Source organism: Cetorhinus maximus, chromosome 27 (genome assembly GCF_964194155.1).
Source record: "Cetorhinus maximus chromosome 27, sCetMax3.hap1.1, whole genome shotgun sequence".
NCBI classification, from domain to species: Eukaryota; Metazoa; Chordata; class Chondrichthyes; order Lamniformes; family Cetorhinidae; genus Cetorhinus; species Cetorhinus maximus.
Window position 1 is genome coordinate 21,421,783 of NC_135905.1, and position 22,213 is coordinate 21,443,995.

Genomic DNA, 22,213 nt, shown 5'->3' on the forward strand with positions numbered 1-22,213 from the left:
CACACACTGACTCTCACTGGGGTACAGGTTCCACACACACTGACTCTCACTGGGGTACGGGTCCCACACACACTGACTCTCACTGGGGTACGGGTTCCACACACACTAACTCTCACTGGGGTACGGGTTCCACACACACTGACTCTCACTGGGGTACGGGTTCCACACACACTGACTCTCACTGGGGTACGGGTTCCACACACACTGACTCTCACTGGGGTACGGGTTCCACACACACTGACTCTCACTGGGGTACGGGTTCCACACACACTGACTCTCACTGGGGTACGGGTTCCACACACACTGACTCTCACTGGGGTACGGGTCACACACACACTGACTCTCACTGGGGTACGGGTCCCACACACACTGACTCTCACTGGGGTACAGGTTCCACACACACTGACTCTCACTGGGGTACGGGTCACACACACACTGACTCTCACTGGGGTACAGGTTCCACACACACTGACTCTCACTGGGGTACGGGTTCCACACACACTGACTCTCACTGGGGTACGGGTTCCACACACACTGACTCTCACTGGGGTACGTGTCCCACATGCACTGACTCTCACTGGGGTACAGGTGCCACACACACTGACAATCACTGGGATACAGGTTCCACACACTGACTCACTCGGGTACGTGTCTCACACACACTGAATCTCACTGGGGTACGTGTCCCACATGCACTGACTCTCACTGGGGTACATGTCCCACACTCACTGACTCTCAATGGGGTACGGGTTCCATACTCACTGACTCTCAATGGGGTACGGGTCCCACACACACACTGATTCTCACTGGGGGATGGGCCCACTCTGGTCCTCCACCTAAATGCTGGTTCTTTATGTGTGAGTGAGCTGCCAGTTCCCTCTTCAGACAGGTACACACACATTCTGTCCAGGGAAACCTCACTGATTTGCCTTCTCTCTACGCCAAGCTCTGATTTACTGTTGTTCCATTCAGAGATTCAGTATTGAGCTTGGAGCTGCCTTGATCTCTGTAGCTCCGACCACCACTGAATAAAATTACTCAGCCATTCAGTATTTTTTAAATTATGGGCCATTGATTTGGTAAACACTGCAGGATATAAAGCACCATCTTTTGGAACTAGCAGTTGTAATGAACTTGTTCTTGATCTGGGCCTGGCAATTCATTGAGCCAGTCATTAGCATTTTTACAGGTGGATGCAACAAGATTGATATAGATAATTGAAATTAATTATAATTCTGGAATGCAGGTGCTGTCACAGTCAAACACTTCAGTGAAAGTTCTCACTGTGCTGCAGGAGCACTAGACTTCCCCATGCTGAGTCTCTCTGTATGTGGTTAAAATCCCATCGTCCCATTCATTATGTTTTCATTCAAGGGCCACTGGGGTCCTCCATTTTCAAACAGTGTGAATGAAAAGGGATATGATGGAATTCACCTAAACCCCAAAGATGTTTCCAACACTACACTGCCCATGTGGTCGATACGCTTAGGACAGTGGTCTTAAGTGGGGCAAGTCTTTGGAGCTCAGTACAGCTTTGTTTTCAGTGCGAGAAACTCTACTTGTGGTTGCATCGTATGACAGCCTGCCTCCAATTTCTCCCACTCCAACCCCTGCCATTGGTTGCTGACATGTCCATCTTTACATAGCCCCACCTACCCAAGCAATTGGAAAGTGACTGGATCCTTCATTATCCTTTTGAATGATTCTTCATTGATAGTCAAACAACCTACCCTCCCATTTCCAATAGGTTTGTTGTTAATAATCAGAAATGTTCAAATAAAATTCCTAGACCCTATGATGTTGCTCCTGGGTTTTGCAATCTGCTGAGATTAATCTGTAATTCGTGGAGTCTCCAGGCCAGTGCTGAAGGTTTGATGATTCACTAGCAACCTGAAGGCCACCATCGATAGTGCTAGCTTTGTGGGCTTCCACAGGTGAGACCAGGGGGTGAGCTTGAACACTGGAGATGTCAAGCATGGATAATAACATTTCTCTCCCAGTGTGTAGCATGCTTGTGGGATAATGCTAATCAAATTTACAATTATTCAGTGTTTTTCACTTGAAGCATCTCAAAATTCTTTGAATTTTGTGTGGAGCGAGATAAGTGTTGTTATTGTGTCAGCCACAGCAGCAAGATAAGCAACCCTTTCATCTGGCCCCAAAATTTCTTGAGCTATTGAGGGGTAACTTACATTGACACCAAGACAGGGGCCTGGAATTTGGGCCCGATTCAGATCTCGCCTCCTCCAGCCCATTTGGACTAGACCTTTAAATGTCAGTATGAATTGTCAGATAATCCCCAGAGCTGGCCACTGTGACAGGGAGTTCCTGGGCGACCCGGAGAAATTCTTACCTTTAAGCCCAGTGCTGTTGAGAACTACAAGGATTCACATTGAGGCTTTCAAAAGCCCCACTTGGTTACCAGAGCAAAGTAACTGATAATGGAAAGACTCAGTTGTCCAGTGGAGGTCAGAGCTTAAGGAATGGTCTTTGGGCTTTTTGACCTCAGAAGGATGGACGAGCTGCTGCTGATGTATCCTTGCAGGCGTCTGTGGTCCTCCCTAGCTAGGCTCACCCTCTGTGGACAGAGCAGGGCCACAGGAGTTCCTGTTTCTCATGGGGCAGAGTTTTTCCCTTGTCAGGCAGGCATGTGCCCAACCCGAATGGGAGTAAAATAGTGCGCAATGACGTCGGAGTGGGCACTCTCGCGATATTTCACTCAGTGGGCAGCGCGCCAGCCAACAGTTAAGAGGCCGAGTTAGGCCTTTGATCCATTAATTAAATTGAATTATTCGCTTCCCTTCCAACCGTTCATTTTTTTTGTGAAACCTCATCCACAGGTGGGGTGGGGTTTCGACCAGTGATTTAAAAAAATAGTAAAAACTTTTCAAATGCGTTTTTAACAGGTCCCAGCTCATGTGACAAGAGTCACATGAAAGGCAGCTCTGTGTCTTCAGGGAGCTTTCACTGAGCGCACCCGCGGGCGTGCGCTGACTTCTGCGCTCGCCCACCTCCTCCCCCTGCCCCGGCAGCACTGAGTGTCTCAGCGCATGATTCACGCTGGCTGCCTGTTCATTGGCTCCCGGGCCCACCCGCCACGCCTGCCCGACGAGGGGAAAATCCTCACCATGGCGTTTGCTGAGGACACTGGGAAAACCCCTCCCCTTCAAGCTGGAGGCATAAGGTTCACTTGTTTGAATAATTAAGGGTGCTCCTTCAAATTGAGTACTTTGCTGGAGCCAGTAAGATTGGAGTGTCTCCATGTGATGGATGATCCTGAGCTCGTGTTACATAAAAAGGGGGAAGAAAGCCCTTGAACATTCAGCAGTCATTAAATAAACGCTATCTTACAGAACAGCAGCTCCTGTCCTTCCCTCTTTAATCAACCAAGGAGTCATCAAACAATTGAAGTTTTGGATGAATTTTGCAGGTTGATGTTTATAACATTTAGTTAAATTGCAGCTCAATCTGAAAGCCCAGATTTCACTGGGATAAACCAGCCCCAGCTGCCCAGCCATGCACACTCTGTGCAATATCTTCATTCTCACTGAGAATTTCATTATCCTCTCACACTCTTTCCCTCTGTAACATGTTGTCTTCATCAATGAGTTTGTTTTTTGAGATTTTCTTTGTCTTCAGAGTTGAATTCTTGTCATTTCAATGATCTGTCATCACCCAGCAAGAACTTATTCAAAATCTTAATTTCTCTCATGAACTTCACTCATGGAGGACCAGCAAAGGGCTCTAATTATTGCCTAGAAACCAAACATTACATGGAGTGGCCATATTGAGCCTCATGGAGCACGTAACAAGGTTCGGAAGACTTTCTGAGGATTACTACAGTATAGTCAGTGTGATCTCATCACCTGAACTACAACTCCACCATGTTTGCTATCTTCCGCAATTCTCCTCTCTGCTCAGGAGCTATTTAAATTTTGTATAATTTCCTCAATCAAAGTTTCTCAAAGGTATTTTGTGGGGAGAAGGATTCGCAATGGTTTTCTTTTGTTTATTCTTTCACAGGCTGTGGGCATCACTGGCTGGGCCAGCATTTATTGCCCGTCCCTAATTGCCCTTGAGAAGGTGGTGGTGAGCTTCCTTCTTGAACCGCTGCAGTCCCTGTGGTGTAGTTACACCCACAGTGCTGTTAGGGAGGGGAGTTAGGGTTAGGATGCAGGGTTTTGACCCAGTGACAATGAAGGATCGGTGATATATTTCCAAGGCAAGACGGTGAGTGGCTTAGAGGGCAACTTCCAGGTGGTGGTGTTCCCATGTGTCTGCTGCCCTTGTCCTTCTAGATGGTAGTGGTCGTGGATTTGGAAGGTGCTGTTGAAGGAGCCTTGGTGAGTTGTTGCAGTCCATCATGCCGATGGTACACTCTGCTGCCACTGTGCATTGGTAGTGGAGGCACTGAATGTTTGTGGATGGGGTGCCAATTAAGTGGGCTGCTTTGTCCTGGATGGCATCAAGTTTCTTGAGTGTTGTTGGAGCTGCACTCATCCAGGCAAGTGGAGAGTATTCCATCACACTCTTGACTGGTGCCTTGTAGATGGTGGACAGGCTTTGGGGAGTCAGGAGGTGAGTTACTCACTGTAGGATTCCTAGTCTCTGACCTGCACTTGTAGCCACAATATTTACATAGCTGGTCCAGTTCAGTTTCTTGCCAATGGTAACCCCCCAGGATGTGGATAGTGGGAGATTCAGAGATGGTAATGCCATTGAATATCAAGGGGCAACGCACTCATCCAGGCAAGTGGAGAGTATTCCATCACACTCCTGATTTGTGCCTTGTAAATGGTGGACAGGCTTTGGGGAGTCTGGAGGTGAGTTACTCGTCACACGATTCCTAGCCTCTGACCTGCACTTGTAGCCACAGTGTTTATACAGCTAGTCCAGTTCAGTTTCTGGTCAATGGTAACCCCCAGGATGTTGATAGTGGGGGATTCAATGATGGTAATGCCATTGAACACCATGGGGTGATGGTTGGATTCTCTCTTGTTGGAGATGGTCATTGCCTGGCACTTGTGTCACTTGCCATTTAGCAGACCAAGCCTAAATGTTGTCCAGATCTTGCTTTATGTGGATATGGACTGCTCCAGTATCTGACGAGTTGCGAATGGTGCTGCACATTGCAATAATCAGCGAACATCCCCACTTCTGACCTTATTATGGAGGGAGGATCATTGATGAAGCAGCTGAAGATGGTTGGGCCGAGGACACTACCCTGAGGACCTCCTGCAGTGATGTCCTGGCACTGAGATGATTGACCTCCGACAACCACAACCATCATCCTTTGTGCTATGTACAACTCCAACCAGCGGAGAGTTTTCCCCCTGATTCCCATTGACTCCAGTTTTGTCAGGGCTCCTTGATGCCACACTCAGTCAAATACTGCCTTGATGTCAAGGGATGTCATTTTCACCTCACCTCTGGAGCTCAGCTCTTTTCTCCACATTTGAACAAAGGCAGTGACGAGGTCAGGAGCTGAGTGACCGTGGCGGAACCCAAACTGGGCATCAGTGAGCAGGTTATTGCTAATCAAGTGCTGCTTGATAGCACTGTTGATGACCCCCTGCATTACTTTACTGATGATTGAGAGTAGACTGATGGGATGGGTTGGATTTGTCCTGCGTTTTGTGTACAGGACATATCTGGGCAATTTTCCACATTGCCGGGTAGATGCCAGTGTTGTAGCTAAACTGGAACGGCTTGGCTAGGGGCGTGGCAAGTTCTGGAACATAAGCCTTCAGTACTATTGCCAGAATATTGTCAGGGCCCATAGATTTTGCAGTATCCAGTGCCTTCAGCCGTTTCCTGATATCATGTGGAATGAATTGAATTGGCTGAAGTCTGGCATCTGTGATGCTGGGGAGCTCCAGAGGAGGCTGAGATGGATCATCCACTCAGCACTTCTGGCTGAAGATTGTTGCGAATGCTTCAGCCTTATCTTTTGCACAGGTGCGCTGGGCTCCTCCATTAAGGTAGGGATGTTTGTGGAGTCTCCTCCTGCAGTGAGTTGTTTAATTGTCCACCACCATTCATGACTAGATGTGGCAGGACTGCAGAGCTTAGATCTGATCTGTTGGCTGTGGAATTGCTTAGGTCTGTCTATCACTTGCTGCTTATGGTGTTTGGCACACAAGTAATCCTGTGTTATAGCTTCACCAGGTTGACACCTCATTTTTAGGTATGCCTGGTGCTGCTCCTGGCATGCCCTCCTGCACTCTTTGTTGAACCAGGGTTGATTCCCTGGCTTGGTGGTAATGGTAAGGTGGAGGATATGCCGGGCCATGAGGTTACAGATTGTGTCCAAGTACAATTCTGCTGCTGCTGATGGCCCACAGCACCTCATGGATACCCAGTCTTGAGTTGTTAGATCTGTTTGAAATCTATCCCATTGAGCACGGTGGTAGTGCCGCACAACACGATGGAGGTTATCTCAATTTGAAGGTGGGACTTCATTCCACAAGGACTGTGCGGTGGTCACTCCTACCGATACTGTCATGGACAGATACATATGTAACAGGTAGATTGGCAAGGACGAGGTCAAGTAGGTTTTTCCCTCCTGTTGGTTCCCTCACCACCTGCCGCTGACCCAGTCTAGCACCTATGTCCTTTAGGACTCGGCCAGCTTTGGTCAGTAGCGTTGCTACGGAGCCACTCTTGGTGATGGACATTGAAGTCCCCCACTCAGAGTACCTTCTGCATCCTTTCCACCTTCAGTGCTTCCTCCAAGTGGCGTTCAACATGGAGGAGCACTGATTCTTGTGCTGAGCGGGGCGGGGGGTGTGCATTACCTACGAACATAAGAACAAGGAGCAGGAGTAGGCCAATCAGCCCCTCGAGCCTGCTCCGCTATTTAATAAGATCATGGCTGATCTGATAGTAACCTGAAATCTGCATCCCACCTACCCCCGATAACCTTTCACCCATAAGCCCATTCCTCGTACTAGTCTGCCAAACCTTCTCTGAACTGCTTCCAATGCATTTACATCCATCCTTAAATAAGGAGACCAATACTGTACACAGTATTTCAGATGTGGTCTCACCAGTATCCTGTACAACTGAAACATAACCTCTCTACTTTTGTATTCAATTACCCTCATAATAAATGATAACATTCGACTTACTTTCCTAATTAGTTGCTGTACCTGCATACTAGCTTTTTGCAATTCATGCACTAAGGCACCCAGATCCTTCTGCATCTCAGCACTCTGCAATCTCTCACCATTTAGATAATATGCTCCTCTTTCATTCTTCCTGTCAAAATGGACAATTTCACATTTTCCCACATTATACTCCATTTGCCACATCTTTGCCCATTCACTTACCTATCTATATATTTTTGTAGCCTCCTTATGCCCCTTCACAACTTACTTTCCTACCTATCTTTGTGTCATCAGCAAATTCGGCAACCATCCCATCCATCGCCCTGGTAATCAGCAGGAGGTTACCTTGCCTATTTTTGACTTGGTACCATGAGACTTCATGGGGTCCAGAGTCGATGTTGAGGACTCCCAGGACAACTCCCTCCCGACTGTACACCACTGTGCCGCCACCTCTGCTGGATCTCTCCTGTCAGTGATACTGGACATACCCAGGGATGGTGTTGGTGCCTAGGAATTGTCTGTAAGGTATGATTCTGTGAGGATGACTATGTCAGGCTGTTGCTTGACTAGTCTGTGAGGCAGCTCTCCCAATTTTGGCACTAGCCCCCAGATGCTAGTAAGGAGGACTTTGCAGGGTTGACAGGGCTGAGATTGCCGCTGGCGTTTCTGGTGCCTAGGTCAATGCAGGTGGTCCATCTGGTTTCGTTCCTTTTTGACTTTTCTGTAGCAGTAGATACAACTGAGTAGCTTGCTAAGCCATATCAGAGGGCATTTAAAAACCAACCACATTGCTGTGGGTCTGGAGTCACACGTAGGCCAGACCAGGTAAGGACGGCAGATTTCCTTCTCTCAAGAACATTAGCAAACCAGGTGGGTATTTACAACAATGATTTTATGGTCACCATTACAGAGACTAGCTTTATATTCCAGATTTAATAATTGAATTGAAATTCCACCAGCTGCTGTGGTGGGTTTTGAATCCATGTCCCCAGAGCTTTAGCCTGGATTACTGGCCCAGTGATTTCACCATTCCACCACAGATCTGTCTGTGGTTTAGTATATCCCTGCATCCTAATATCTGTGATCGGAGTGGTCGGAGGGAGTTTGCTGTTTAATTTTAAACTGTCCAGACCTTTAGGCTGACTTTTTACATCTGGAAAGTGTCTTTCAGAGCCTTTGTATATGTCAATATGTCCACTTCCTCCCCACCCACCCCTCCTCTCCTTTCAGTGCAAGACAGTGTATCATTTTCTTTTGTTGAGTGTGAATTGTGCAACAACAATAACTTCTATTTATATAACACCTTTAATGTAATGAAACTTCCCAAGGTGCCCCACAGGGGCATTATAAAACAAAGTACGACAATGAGTCTCACAGGAGATAGGAGGGCAGATGACCAAAAGCTTGGTCAAAAGAGGTAGGTTTTAAGGAGTGCCTTAAGGGTGGAAAGCAAGGGGAAGAGGGGTAAGGAGGGAATTCCAGAGCTTGGGGCCCAGGCTGCCTAAGGCACAGCCATCAAAGGAGGGGTGATCATCATTGGCGGATGCACAAGAGGCCAGAATTGGAGGAGCGCATATATTGTAGAGGGTGTGAGTTTGGAGGAGATTACAGAGAAAAGGAGGGGCAAGGCCATTGAGGGACTTGAAAACAAGGATGAGAATTTTAAAGTCAAGATGTTACTTGACCGGGAGCAAATGTAGGTCATCGATCGCAGGGGTGAGAGGGGAACAGGACGGTGCAAATTAGGACACTGGCAACAGAGTTTTGGATGATCTCAAGTTTATATGCAGTGCCGACACTGGCCCACCACTGACGAGCTTTTCTCTTTGAAGTTTATTGTGTGTCAATATGACCTTTCCATTTTATGTTATAACAGGAAACAAAGGCAAAAATTGCGTGATCAGGCCAAGGAAATTCGCTTCGGGAAAAGTTACAGTCTGAACACTTCTGAACTGTCCACAGCAAATAACACACAGCAGAATGTGTTACAGCTGGAAAACGTAAGCAGACGGCAGCTGAGTGAATGACGGTTCCTGTGACAACATGGCCCCCAGTGAGATTAAAGATGGTTAATAAGAACTACCAGCAACAAATGCAGTCAGTTAATGCAAGGGTATTCTGTAACCGCTCTGTTACCCACACTTCTGTCCTGACTTTGCAGTTTCCTGAATTTTGCTTAAACATCTCTAGGTCTAAGTACTGAGCCATGGAGCGAGCTGGGACATAATCTCTACTTTGCAACTTGATCCATTCTCTTCCAATGTTCCTGGAAGCGAATGCAATCATTCATGCTGCATGCTCCAACAGAGACTTGTTCCATCAACAGTTTGTTTTCCATTTTGAATTAAGTTTAGCCAAAAGCAGGTTTAAAGATTTAAAGGCAAAGGAGGTTTTGGATTATAGAGAGAGAAGGGAAGTTGCACGAAGGTAGATTGTAACATGAGGCCTATTTCTGCTTCTCCGCCTTCATCACCTGGGGTCATAAAAATAGAATATGGCCTCACGTTCTCAATATAACTGAGTCTTCCTCATTCAGTGCAGGTACCCAGTCACAGATCAGGAAACTGACACAGAATGAGGGGCCATTTGATAAACGACTCCTGAACTTTGATGTGATGATGTTTTATTTTTCAGTTTACAAAGTCAGACAGCAACATTGGGGAAGGAAGATGCAAAATTCTGGAATCAAAGTTTTCAGTTCCTGGATCCTCCCCAGCTGACAAATCAGCATCCATCAACCCAACAGGCAAACAGCAAAGGTAACACAAAGTTGGAAATATCCACACAAAACTCAACTCAATGCATTTATAGGAAATTTAACTAAGTTCCTGATTTTATCAAGTAAACCTCACTCTACACTGTCCCATCGAACACTCCCAGGGCAGATACAGCACAGGGTTCGATACAGAGTAAAGCTCCCTCTACACTGCCCCATCAAACACTCTCAGGGCCAGTACAGCATGGGGTTAGATACAGAGTAAAGCTCCCCATACACTATCCCCATCAAATACTCCCAGGACAGGTACAGCACGGGGTTAGATACAGAGTAAAGCTCCCTCTGCAATGTTCCCATCAAACACTCCCAGGACAGGTACAGCACGGTGTTAGATACAGAGTAAAGCTCCCTCTACACTGGCCCCATCAAACACTCCCGGGACAGGTGTAGCACAGGGCTAGATACAGAGTAAAGCTCCCTCTACACTGTCCCCATCAAACACTCCCAGGACAGGTACAGCACGGGGTTAGATCCAGAGTAAAGCTCCCTCTACACTGTTCCCATCAAACACTCCCAGTGTGGGTACAGCACGGGGTTAGGTACAGAGTAAAGCTTCCTTTACACTGTCCACATCAAACACAGACAAAAGAGCTGAACTCCAGAGGTGTGACTGCCCTTGACTTCAAGGCAGCAGTTGACAGAGTGTGGCATCAAGGAGCCCTAGCAAAGCCGGAGCCAATGGGAATCAGGGGGAAACCTCTCCACTGATTGGAGACATACGTAGCACAAAGGAAGAAGGTTGTGGTTGTTGGAGGTCAATCATCTCAGTCCCAGGGCAGTACTGCCGAAGTCCCTCAGGTTAGTATCCTGGGCCCAACCATCTTCATCAATGACCTTCCTTCCATCATAAGGTCAGAAGTGGGGATGTTCGCTGATGATTGCACAATGTTCAGCGCCATTTGTGACTCCTCAGATAGTGAAGCAGTCCATGTCCGAATGCAGCAAGACCTGGGCAAGAGAGAATCCAACCATTACCCCTTGACATTCAGTGGCACTACCATTGCTGAATGCTCCACCATCAACTTCCTGGGGGTTACCATTGACCAGAAACTGAACTGGACTAGCCATATAAATACTGTGGCAACAAGAGCAGCTCATAGGCTGGTAATTCTGTGGAAAGTAACTCCCCTGACTCCCCCAAGCCTGTCCACCATCTTCGAGGCACAAGTCAGGATTGTGATGGAATACTCTCCACTTGCCTGGGTGAGTGCAGCTCCCACAACACTCCAGAAGCTCAACACCATCCAGGACAAAGTAGCCCGCTTGATTGGCACCCCATCCACAAACATTCACTCCCTCCACCACCGATGCACAGGGGCAGCAGTGTGTACCATTCACAAGGTGCGCTGCAGGAACATAGAAACATAGGCCAGGATTTTACACTTGGCATGCAGGCGCGGGCCCGACATGCCAGAACGTAAAATGATGCGCGATGATGTCGGACATGTGTCCCTCCATCACCGCACACCATCACAATATTTCAGTAGGTGGGCACGCTATGAGGATGGAGGCACGCCCGCCATTAATTAATGGGCCGGTTAAGGTCCTTGAGGCACCAACTGTCTTTGATTTTACGCAGCCCGTGCAATTTCCAGGGCGTTGCATGGGCGCAATGGGCAGGCGGGTAGGCCACATTTTCAAAAACCTCATCCACGGGCGGGATAAGATGGGTGAGTGGGCTCGCGAGTGCGAGTTGTTAGCCCTGTAGATTATTGCTTGCTGCTTGTTTGAACAGGGCATCTTCATTTCAATTCAGAGCTGCTTTGACAAAAATAACAGGCTTCAGTTCAGGACTCCGGACGAGGAGTCATACCACTTGGGGCCTTCCAGGTATCAGACAGCCTTCCCTTACCCTGGGAATGGGGATTGTGGTCTCTGCTGGAGGCACCTCCTCTGAGGAGGAAGAGAGGACTAGAAGGGAGAGGAGGCCGGGTGTCACTATGCAACCTCCAGGGGAGGGACCTGTGGGAGGACAGGTACAGGCAGGGCTAGCAGGAAGTCCAAGTGGAAGGGGTCGCAGAAGACGCCATATCCTGGTGCCAGGGTTTACAGGCAGCGATGCAACTGCCTCAATATGTCCGGGGTGCAATACCGAAGGACGCTCCGCCTCTCAAGGGAGACAGTGACCTCCATCTGTCAGATGATTGGGCCTGAGATCAGCTCCGACTGTGGGTGGACCCCCCATGCCAGTGTCTCTGAAGGTCACAGTGGCCCTCAACTTCTATACCTCCGGCTCTTTTCAGGGGTCGGTGGGTGATCTGTGTGGAGTCTCCCAATCAGCTGTCCACAGTTGCGTCAAGCTGGTGACAGACGCTCTGTTCAGATGGGCATTGACTTTCATTTACTACCGCATGGACGGGCCCAGCCAGACCCAGCGAGCCAGAGGCTTCACGGCCATTGCTGGCTTCCCCCGTGTCCAGGGTGCAATCGCCTGCACACATGTGGCCATCAAGGCGCCAGCAGGTGAGCCCGGTGCCTTTGTCAACAGGAAGGGATTCCACTCCATGAACGTGCAGATAGTGTGTGACCACAGGATGCTGATTCTACAAGTCTGTGCAAGGTACCCAGGCAGCTCCCATGACACTTACATCCTGAGAGTCTCCCAGGTGCCGAGGCTCTTCAGTGCTCCAGCCCAACAAGATTGACAGCTGCTGGGTGACAAAGGCTATCCCCTCCAAAGTGGGGCTCATGACGCCTCTCCGCCATCCAAGAACAGAGGCAGAGCAGTGGTAGAATAGGAGCCAGGGCACCACAAGGGCGGTGGTAGAGAGAACCATCGGTCTTCAAGATGCGCTTCCTGGACCGTTCAGGGGGCCACACTGCAATACCCCCCAGATCGTGTGTCACTGATAGTGGTAGCATGCTGCGCTCTCCACAATCTGGCGCTGGAAAGGGGGGGACACAGTGGAGGAAGAAGATGTTGAAACAGCTGCTCTGGCAGCAGATGTTGAGTCCAGTGGTGAGTCTGAGGGCGAGCATGTTCAGGAGGACACTGAGGGGATAGACGCTGACCCAGGCAACCTCCAGGGAGGCAGGGACACCCGGGAGGCTTTGATCCAACACTCTTTCAGCTAGCCTACCAAAGATGAGCCTCCAACACATGCCAGGGCTGCAGGCTCCATACTCGATACCTGAGAGCAACATTTGCTTGGTCACCAACATGCACTATGTGCCATTTCAATAAAGTTCAATGACAAACAAGTCACTCATAACCTCATGGGTTACCCTGCACCTGCAGAACTAATGAAGTCCCCAGAGGCTTGTTGAACACAAACACATTTACTGGTGTGGTACCTGACGTACATAACACAAATTAAATGGAAAAGTGTTCTCCATCACACCTACTAATAACTAACTTAAAAGCGGGGCAAAAAAATATCACCAGTTAAGCCCGTGTTGTGCCTAAGGTGCTTTATGTTTGCGGGTGCTACGTCTAGATGCTCCCCTTTCGCTGGCAGCGACATTGGAGACAGCCTGCTCACTCTGCTGCCCTGTTGACCTTGATGACCTTGGCAGGCGTCCTCTGGCCCGTGGAGCCTGTGCTGGCCCCGCCTGGGAGGGAGCGGCCGGTGGCACAGCTGGCATCTTCCCAGTCACCGCAGCCTCATCAGATGCCACGGTCACTGGCAGAGGGGTGGAGGAGCTGCTGCCCTCATCTGGAGTGCCCTGAGAGGAGCCCGAGAGACAAGGAGCAGCTTGTGCACCAACATCAGGTTGCTTTGGACCTCCCTGCTCACCATTGATGGACGGGCACCTAGCTGGGATACTGGGTGCCCAATCCATCTCCCACATTGGCACTGACCACCTGAGGTCATTGTCGGTGTGAGGGCTTGCAGGCCGGAGCGCATCCCCAGGAACCCCTGATTCAGCTCCTGGAGGAGCCTCTCCATGAGAGTCGACACTCTCTTCATGGAGGAGGCAGTGCGCTCGGACATGAGGGTCAACGCATTGCTCATGCTCCGTGTGGAGTCCTCCACAACGGAGACGATGGCACGCATTCCCTCATGTATCTCTGCCAGATCCTCCCACACATCCTGCTGGACATCCAGCATCTAATGGACGACTCTAGAGGCTCATCATCAGCCACCGACTGAGCATGTTCCTGGTCCCCAGCCGTCCTCTGACTGCCGGTGCCCTGGGCACTCTCTGCCTCCGCCTGCACCTCAAGCGAGTGTGAAATTCCCTCACCAGTGTGCACCAAGATACTATCCGCCGATCTAATACCCACTGAGGTGCTGGTATCTGTGCTGGTACCTGCCTGGCTGAGAGGGTGTGTCGCTGGTGCGTTTCTATCCTCTGTGTCCTCTGGGGTGAGCGGCAGTCCTTCAGGCTCCTCACCCCAACAGGCTTCGGGTGAGCCTGAAAGGAAGAACAAGGACATGTCATTAGTTGAAGTCATTACACTGGCACTGTGCATGCCTGGCACCCGGGTCAGGGGGCCCTCGCCTTTTCATTATCAATGGGGATTCCATGTTCGAGGCTCACATCAATATAGAGGCAACAGAAGGTTTGCAATGACAGACATTCTGACCTCAGTGCACTGCACTGTTACCTCCCTGTGGCACCCCAACCTCACCGCAGCCGGTTGACCTGGGCACATGGTGCCTCTCCAGCTCCAAGGCCTCCTGCTCATACCTGGACAAGGTTTTATGGTGGTCCGGTCCTCTGCCAGTCCGCAACCTTTCTGCATTGTTATGGGATGTCTTCTCCTGAAAGGAGAGAGAGTACTAATTAGTCCACCCTGTACCTGCAGCGCCGTTGCAGCCTGGCCAACCCCACCTGAGGGATACCTCGCAGGGTTCAGCCGATTCGTGACCCTTGGCACTTAGTTTAAGCAGCCAGGGCTCACACCCCCCTGCCCAGATGCTGCCTCATTGACAATTGCCACTCACAGTCTAAGAACTCTGAGGTCCGAGGGGTGGGGAGCGATGGGGGGGCCGTTCTTAACTGCTGTGATAAGTGACCCCCCCATGCCAACACGGTACTCACCCTCCCCCATCGCAGGAGGTCATTTAGCCGCTTGCGGCACTGCACCCATGTGCGCCTCACCACATCATGGGAGCTGACCCTGGATGCCACCTCCTCCCAGGCATCTTTGGTGAGGTTGGGGAGCCTCCTCCTCCTGTTCCTGGGGACAAGTATATCCCAGCGATGCTGCCACCTCCTCCAGGAGGGCAGCGAGACCCTCATCGGAAAACCTGGGGGCCAAATGTCCCACCGACCTGCCCTCCTGCCGGCCCATGTTCAGCACTGACCTTCTCCGAGTCAATGGCAGCCTTCAGACGGCTGCCGGTCGCCATCGGACCCGGCAGACATTGAGTTCCAGCGCCCGCCCCGCCCCTTCACGCTGATACCGGAGACGTGTATTACGCTGGGCGTAATGCGGCCTTAGTTGGCCCGCCCGCATAAAATGGCGGCACGGAGCCAATCGCAGGCGGCGGTCGAGTTCCCGCCGAGCCCGCCCGCCCAATGTAAAATCCTGGCCACAGGAGTAGGCCATTCGGCCCTTCGAGCCTGCTCCACCATTCAGTATGATCATGGCTGATCCTCTATCTGAACGTTAGACTCTCGCTCTCTCCCCATACCCCTTGATGCCTTTAGCATCCAGAAAACTATTTCCTTCTTAAATATATTCAGTGACTTGACCTCCACAACCTTGTGTGGTAGAGAATTCCATAGATTCACCAAGGCTCCTTAGGCAGCGCCTTCCAAACCCACGACTGCTACCATCTAGAAGGACAAGGCAGCAGATCGTTGGGAACACCACCAACTGGAAGTTCCCCTCCAAGCCCTCACCATCCTGACTTGGAAATATATCACCGTTCCTTCACTGTCGCTGGATCAAAATCCTGGAACTCCCTCCTAACAGCACTGTGGGTGTACCTACACCACATGGACTGCAGCGGTTCAAGAAGGCAACTCACCACCACCTTCTCAAGAGCAATTGGGGATGGTCAATAAATACTGGCCCAGCCAGCGATGCCCATATCCCATGAATAAATTAAAAAAAACCTCCCAGGAAGTACAGCACGGGGTTAGATACAGCGTAAAGCTCCCTCTACACCGTCCCCATCAAACACTCCCAGGGCAGGTACAGCACGGGTTAGATACAGAGTAAAGCTCCCTCTACACTGACCCATCAAACACTCCCAGAACAGGTACAGCACGGGGTTAGATACAGATCAAACACTCCCAGAACAGGTACAGCACGGGGTTAGATACAGAGTAAAGCTCCCTCTACACAGTCCCCATCAAACACTCCCAGGACAGGTACAGCACGGGGTTAGATACAGCGTAAAGCTCCCTCTACACCGTCCCCATCAAACACTCCCAGGGCAGGTACAGCACGGGGTTAGATACAGAGTAAAGCTCCCTCTACACCGTCCCCATCAAACACTCCCAGGACAGGTACAGCATGGGGTTAGATACAGAGTAAAGCTCCCTCTACACTGTCCCCATCAAACACTCCCAGGACAGGTACAGCACGGGGCTAGATACAGAGTAAATCTCCCTCTACACTGTCCCCATTAAACACTCCCTGGACAGGTACAGCACGGGGTTAGATACAGAGTGAAACTCCCTCAGTTTCAATAGCAGTTTATCCGAAGGCAAATGCTGTTTCAGTTTTTATCATGCTTCAAGGTTAATTTGGGTATTTGCCAGCCATTGCCAGGGGTTGTGTAGCTGAAGGGTTTGATATAAAGGAGATGAATTGAAAACCAGAGTAGACACATTGCAGACTCCTGTACTCAGTGGGTGTACCAGGATGTGGAATCAGTTACCTGGGTAACAGTGACTCTGCACAATCTGCCTGATGCAGCCTCAATCCTGATAACTAGTCCCTCTCCATCCTGACACTGCACAGAGACATGTGCAGCCCTGCAAATAGCTGGCCTCATCCCAAGAAGCAGCTCAATCGAACCATAAGTGGTGAAAATAAAAGCAAGAAAAAAATAGTAAACATCATCAGTATAATTAGTCTGGCAAAAGAGAAAACAATTGCCCTGACATTTGGCAAATCAACACATTGCAAACAGGATCTGGAGTCTGGGCAGTCAGGCAGCAAGAGTCATTTTTTGATGGTGATTTAAACTCTATTAGAATGTCTAAGGGAGGGAGCCCCAGTTTAACTGTGATGTAATGACACACACTGCTTCTCACTTCCTAGCTAATGGTTCAGAGGTGATGATGAGAAGGATTCGCTGTGTTAACAGCCCAGGACCTGCCTGCAGCCGTTCATGGCAAATCCTGGGGATTCTCACCCTTACCTGCATTTTGGGATTTGCAGCTTGCGAGTTTTCTGTTCCCCCTCAGAGCTGCCCCCTCCCTCCTCACCATCTGTGCATCGTCTTGGACTGGTGGATCAGGGAGGGAATGAGAAATTCCAGCACTCTGATTGACAGCAACAATCGCACATTACCGGAGTTATACAGGCTCAGGCAGCGTCAGCAGAGTCCCAGAGGCTGATAAACCAGGACAGGCAGCAAAGGCCAGTGAGGGGAGTATTGGGGATGCATCGCCATAGGGACAGAGATTCCAGGATTCCACCATTCTCTGCACTTTACCATGATTACCGTAGTTTGGCCCCAGGATTGATCACTCATTTAAACATTCTGTAACCTTGTGACCGCTCTAATTTCCCACAGGTATTGTCCGTCCTCATCCCTTAGTCCGAGGCAACTGGGCAGATTGTCATCGAAGGTCAGTCCAGGACCAACAGCACTTTTAACACAGGGTTCACTGAGTGCGGTTGTCGAACCCCCAGACTCAAAGTCTCCCAGTACAAATAGCCAGATTCAAGCTTCAACCAAGGATTGCTTAGACAACAAAGGGTAGGTGCCTGAATTTGTTGGTTCCCTGTCTGACTGTCCCTTCTCGCTGTGAGGATTTATTGCCGACTGCCTTTATTTATTTTTCACCAATTCTTGTTACTTTTTAGACCTTCCGTCACTTGTTGGAAATCTCCCGGAAATCCTCTTAATGTTATGCACCCCGCACCGTCCCACAGGGCTATCCAGCTTTGCGCTTTGGAGTTTAAAGATAAAGGAGCGGTTCCTCATTGCTGGGCAGCCTCGGTCCCTGTAACCCCGTCGATGGGAGAGAAGAGTTGTGTCCAGGTCCAGGTGAAGGATCCGGAGTCTGACAGCCCCGATCGCCACCCTCAGTCCTGCTGTGCCGAGCTGGTGACCGCCAACACGCCCGGTAGCCCAGTCCACGGAGCAGAGAGCCAGCAAGCGGAGATGTTGCTTCAGAACGCGCAGCAGCAGATTCAGATCTTGGCGTATGCCGGTCAAAAGGCCGAGGACTATGAACTGATCAACGAGTGTGAGGAGCGGGCAAGCGAAAATACGGCATTTCTGCCAGTGGTTTCTGCTGAGGAGGTGCCATTTCTGGTGAGACAAGAACAGTACAGAGACTGCAATTTAGGAAAGTGACTTTCTGGTATCTGTACTTTCATCACATTGCGAAACTGGCGAAGGAGAGAATAAGAAAAAAAAAGAGAAATTATTTATATGCATTTATTTAAAGCATTTAATTAGAAACCAAATAGTCAGTTGCCCCCATAGTGGTTTATGGAAACTATTTTGTATTGTTTTATCAAATATCTTTTCTTTTGTTCTGGTGAAGATCTTAGTGCCTATTATTCCCAATGGCTGTGTGTATGGCTGTATTTCACTGAACGTCATCGGGATTAAAGGGCGTGGCAACTCCTTCTTTGCCACACAACCACACATTCAAAAACTAAACTGTCTATTGGACATTTCACTGCCATTCTGATTGGTCAGGTCTTGGGTATAAAGCTATATGGGACGGAGAGATTTAGACCGGCAGGTGATTAACACACTCCTAGACTGTAGTATGATGCACACTCCAGCTGATCAACTGGAACCCAGAGTGGGATTAATGTCTGGATCTTGTTGAATGGAAAGTTCTGGAATGGCCACCACTTGCCCAGAGATGTCGGATGAATGATAAAGCTTCTGTGCTGAGAAAATAACTGCCCGCCACCCGCCCCCCCGCCTCCCCCATAAAGCAGCACTCTGCCCCTGCTGGGCAACCCTGGAAAGCCCAGTATAACAGTGCTGTACCCCTGCTGGGTAACCCTGGAAACCCCAGTATAACAGTGCTGTACCCCTGCTGGGTAACCATGGAAACCCCAGTACAACAGTGCTGTACCCCTGCTGGGTAACCCTGGAAACCCCAGTATAACAGTGCTGTACCCCTGCTGGGTAACCATGGAAACCCCAGTACAACAGTGCTGTACCCCTGCTGGGTAACCCTGGAAACCCCAGTACAACAGTGCTGTACCCCTGCTGGGTAACCATGGAAACCCCAGTACAACAGTGCTGTACCCCTGCTGGGTAACCCTGGAAACCCCAGTACAACAGTGCTGTACCCCTGCTGGGTAACCCTGGAAACCCCAGTATAAAGTGTTGTATGCGTGCTGTTCTCCAATGCTGTGTGCCTGCAAAGACCTTGGTCTATGAGTAATGTTGGTCCATCAAGGCCCAGTGATGGTGCCTGGGTCACCCCATCGAGGCACATCCAGCTTGAGCTGAATGTTCAACTCGAGGTCAGTTATCGAGAGCATCAGAGGTGATCAGTCAAGTGCTGGAGGCAGATAGTTATTAACAGTCGCTGTAAGAGCCCCAATAGTCAGGAGGAACCAGCACAGAATGGGCTTCATTTATGTACTTAATTGAACATCATTCCAGCATTGAGACTTAATCAGTGTAAACACTGCACTCCCAGACCCCCATCCCTACTCCCTTGGCAACCGCTCCGCCACCATCCCAATCCCCCTCCCCTAGCTACCCCCCTCCCCCACCACCTCCCTCTCCCAGTATCCCCCCTTCCCCACCATCTCCCTCCCCCAGCATCCCCCCTCCCCCACCACCTCCCTCTCCCAGCATCCCCCTCCCGCACCATCTCCCTCTCCCAGCACCCCCCCTCCCCCACCATCTCCCTCTTCCAGTATCCCCCCTCCCCCACCACCTCCCTCTCCCAGCACCCCCCCTTCCCCACCACCTCCCTCTCCCAGTATCCCCCCTCCCCCACCATCTCCCTCTTCCAGTATCCCCCCTCCCCCACCACCTCCCTCTCCCAGCACCCCCCCTTCCCCACCACCTCCCTCTCCCAGTATCCCCCCTCCCCCACCATCTCCCTCCCACAGCATCCCACCCACCACCACCATCTCCCTCCCCCAGCACCACCCCTCCCCCACCATCTCCCTCTCACAGCATCACCCCTCCCCCACCATCTCCCTCTCCCAGCATCACCCCTCCCCCACCATCTCCCTCCCCCAGCATCACCCCTCCCCCACCATGTCAATCCCTCCCTCCACCGGCATCCCCCCTCTCCCACAGCCTCTAACCTCCCTAGCCCGCCCCAAACATAATTTCCCCTTTCTCCTCCCTCCCCAAACATTTGTTACCCCACCCTCTCCCCCCACATCCCCCTCCCGTGCCCTCCACCTCCCCCTCCCCTCCCCCACATCCACACTCTCACCGTCATGAAGGCTGAGTTCCACACCTCCCCAGCCCCTCCCCTGCCACCCCCATTCCATCACAAGGCTTCAGATATCACCGGGACTCTGCAGAGCCTGCGATCTCACTAACCGTGTTAGGATGATTCGACCAGTCAGTGCAGGTGATCAGGGCCCATTCATTACACAAACTTGTTGGATCCCATGATGTATGGATTAAAAATAATTGAAAAATCTTCTTTGAGCCTCTTCCATTCTGCCTTTACCTTTGGTGTTGCTCCGAATGTTTCTTGCTGACAATTTCTCTTTTAGGTGACAAGGTTGTGGGCTTCAGTGGCTGGACCAGCATTTATTGCCCATCTCTAGTTACCCTTGGGAAGGTGGTGGTGAGCTGCCTTCTTGAACCGCTGCAGTCCCTGTGGTGTAGGTACACCCACAGTGCTGTTAGGAAGGGAGTTCCAGGATTTTGACCCCGCGATGACTCACAGTAACAGGAACAGGGAGCTGGAAGAGGGCGAGTCACTGCCTCAAAGAGAAGTGAGTGTTGGGGGTCACGGCCCAAGACTCTGTGGCACAGGCTCCAGGTGTCAACGTGGATAAGAATAGGATCAACATGTGCTCCCTCACATGGGCAACAAACTGCCAAAACCCACCATGGTGAATTCCTGACGTATTGTCGAACCCGTACCCCAGTGAGAGTCAGTGTGTGTGGGACCCGTACCTCAGTGAGAGTCAGTGTGTGTGGGACTGTACCCCAGTGAGAGTCAGTGTGTGTGGAACCCCTACTCCAGTGAGAATCAGTGTGTGGAACCCGTACCCCAATGAGAGTCAGTGTGTGTGGGAACTGTACCCCAGTGAGAGTCAGTGTGTGTGGAACCCCTACCCCAGTGAGAATCAGTGTGTGGAACCCGTACCCCAATGAGAGTCAGTGTGTGTGGGAACTGTACCCCAGTGAGAGTCAGTGTGTGTGGGACCCGTACCTCAGTGAGAGTCAGTGTGTTTGGGACCCATACCCCAGTGAGAGTCAGTGTGTGTGGGACTGTACCCCAGTGAGAGTCAGTGTGTGTGGAACCCCTACCCCAGTGAGAATCAGTGTGTGGAACCCGTACCCCAATGAGAGTCAGTGTGTGTGGGAACTGTACCCCAGTGAGAGTCAGTGTGTGTGGGACCCGTACCCCAGTGAGAGTCAGTGTGTGTGGGACCCGTACCCCAGTGAGAGTCAGTGTGTGTCGGATCCGTAACCCAGTGAGAGTCAGTGTGTGTGGGACTGTACCCCAGTGAGAGTCAGTGTGTGTGGGACCCGTACCCCAGTAAGAGTCAGTGTGTGTGGGACCCATTCCCCAGTGAGAGTCAGTGTGTGTGGGACTGTACCCCAGTGAGAGTCAGTGTGTGTGGGTCCCGTACCCCAGTGAGAGTCAGTGTGTGTGGGGCTGCAACCCAGTGAGAGTCTGTGTGTGTGGAACCCATTCCCCAGTGAGAATCAGTTTGTGTGGGACCCGTACCCCAGTGAGAGTGAGTGTGTGTGGGGTCCGTACCCCAGTGAGAGTCAGTGTGTGTGGGACCCGTACCCCAGTGAGAGTCAGTGTGTGTGGAACCCGTACCCCAGTGAGAGTCAGTGTGTGTCGAACCCGTATCCCAGTGAGAGTCAGTGTATGTGTGGAACCCGTACCCCAGTGAGAGTCAGTGTGTGTGGGTCCCGTACCCCAGTGAGAGTCAGTGTGTGTGGGACCCATACCCCAGTGAGAATCAGCGTGTGGAACCCGTACCCCAGTGAGAGTCAGTGTGTGTGGGACCCGTACCCCAGTGAGAGTCAGTGTGTGTGGGACTGTACCCCAGTGAGAG

The 22,213-nt window shown here is 50.7% G+C and overlaps 1 protein-coding gene across 1 annotated transcript in view; it reads left to right on the top strand.

The window, feature by feature from the left end:
• LOC144668637 (pro-neuregulin-3, membrane-bound isoform-like) overlaps nt 1-18,616 on the top strand; it is a 394,738-nt gene extending 376,122 nt beyond the window's left edge. The window contains exons 6-9 of the mRNA XM_078530880.1: nt 8,986-9,109; nt 9,744-9,868; nt 17,532-17,717; nt 17,825-18,616. Of these exons, the coding sequence (XP_078387006.1) occupies nt 8,986-9,109; nt 9,744-9,868; nt 17,532-17,717; nt 17,825-18,320 (931 nt within the window). The 3' untranslated portion in view covers nt 18,321-18,616. The remainder of the gene's footprint in view (nt 1-8,985; nt 9,110-9,743; nt 9,869-17,531; nt 17,718-17,824) is intronic.
• The last annotated feature ends 3,597 nt before the right edge of the window (nt 18,617-22,213 follow it).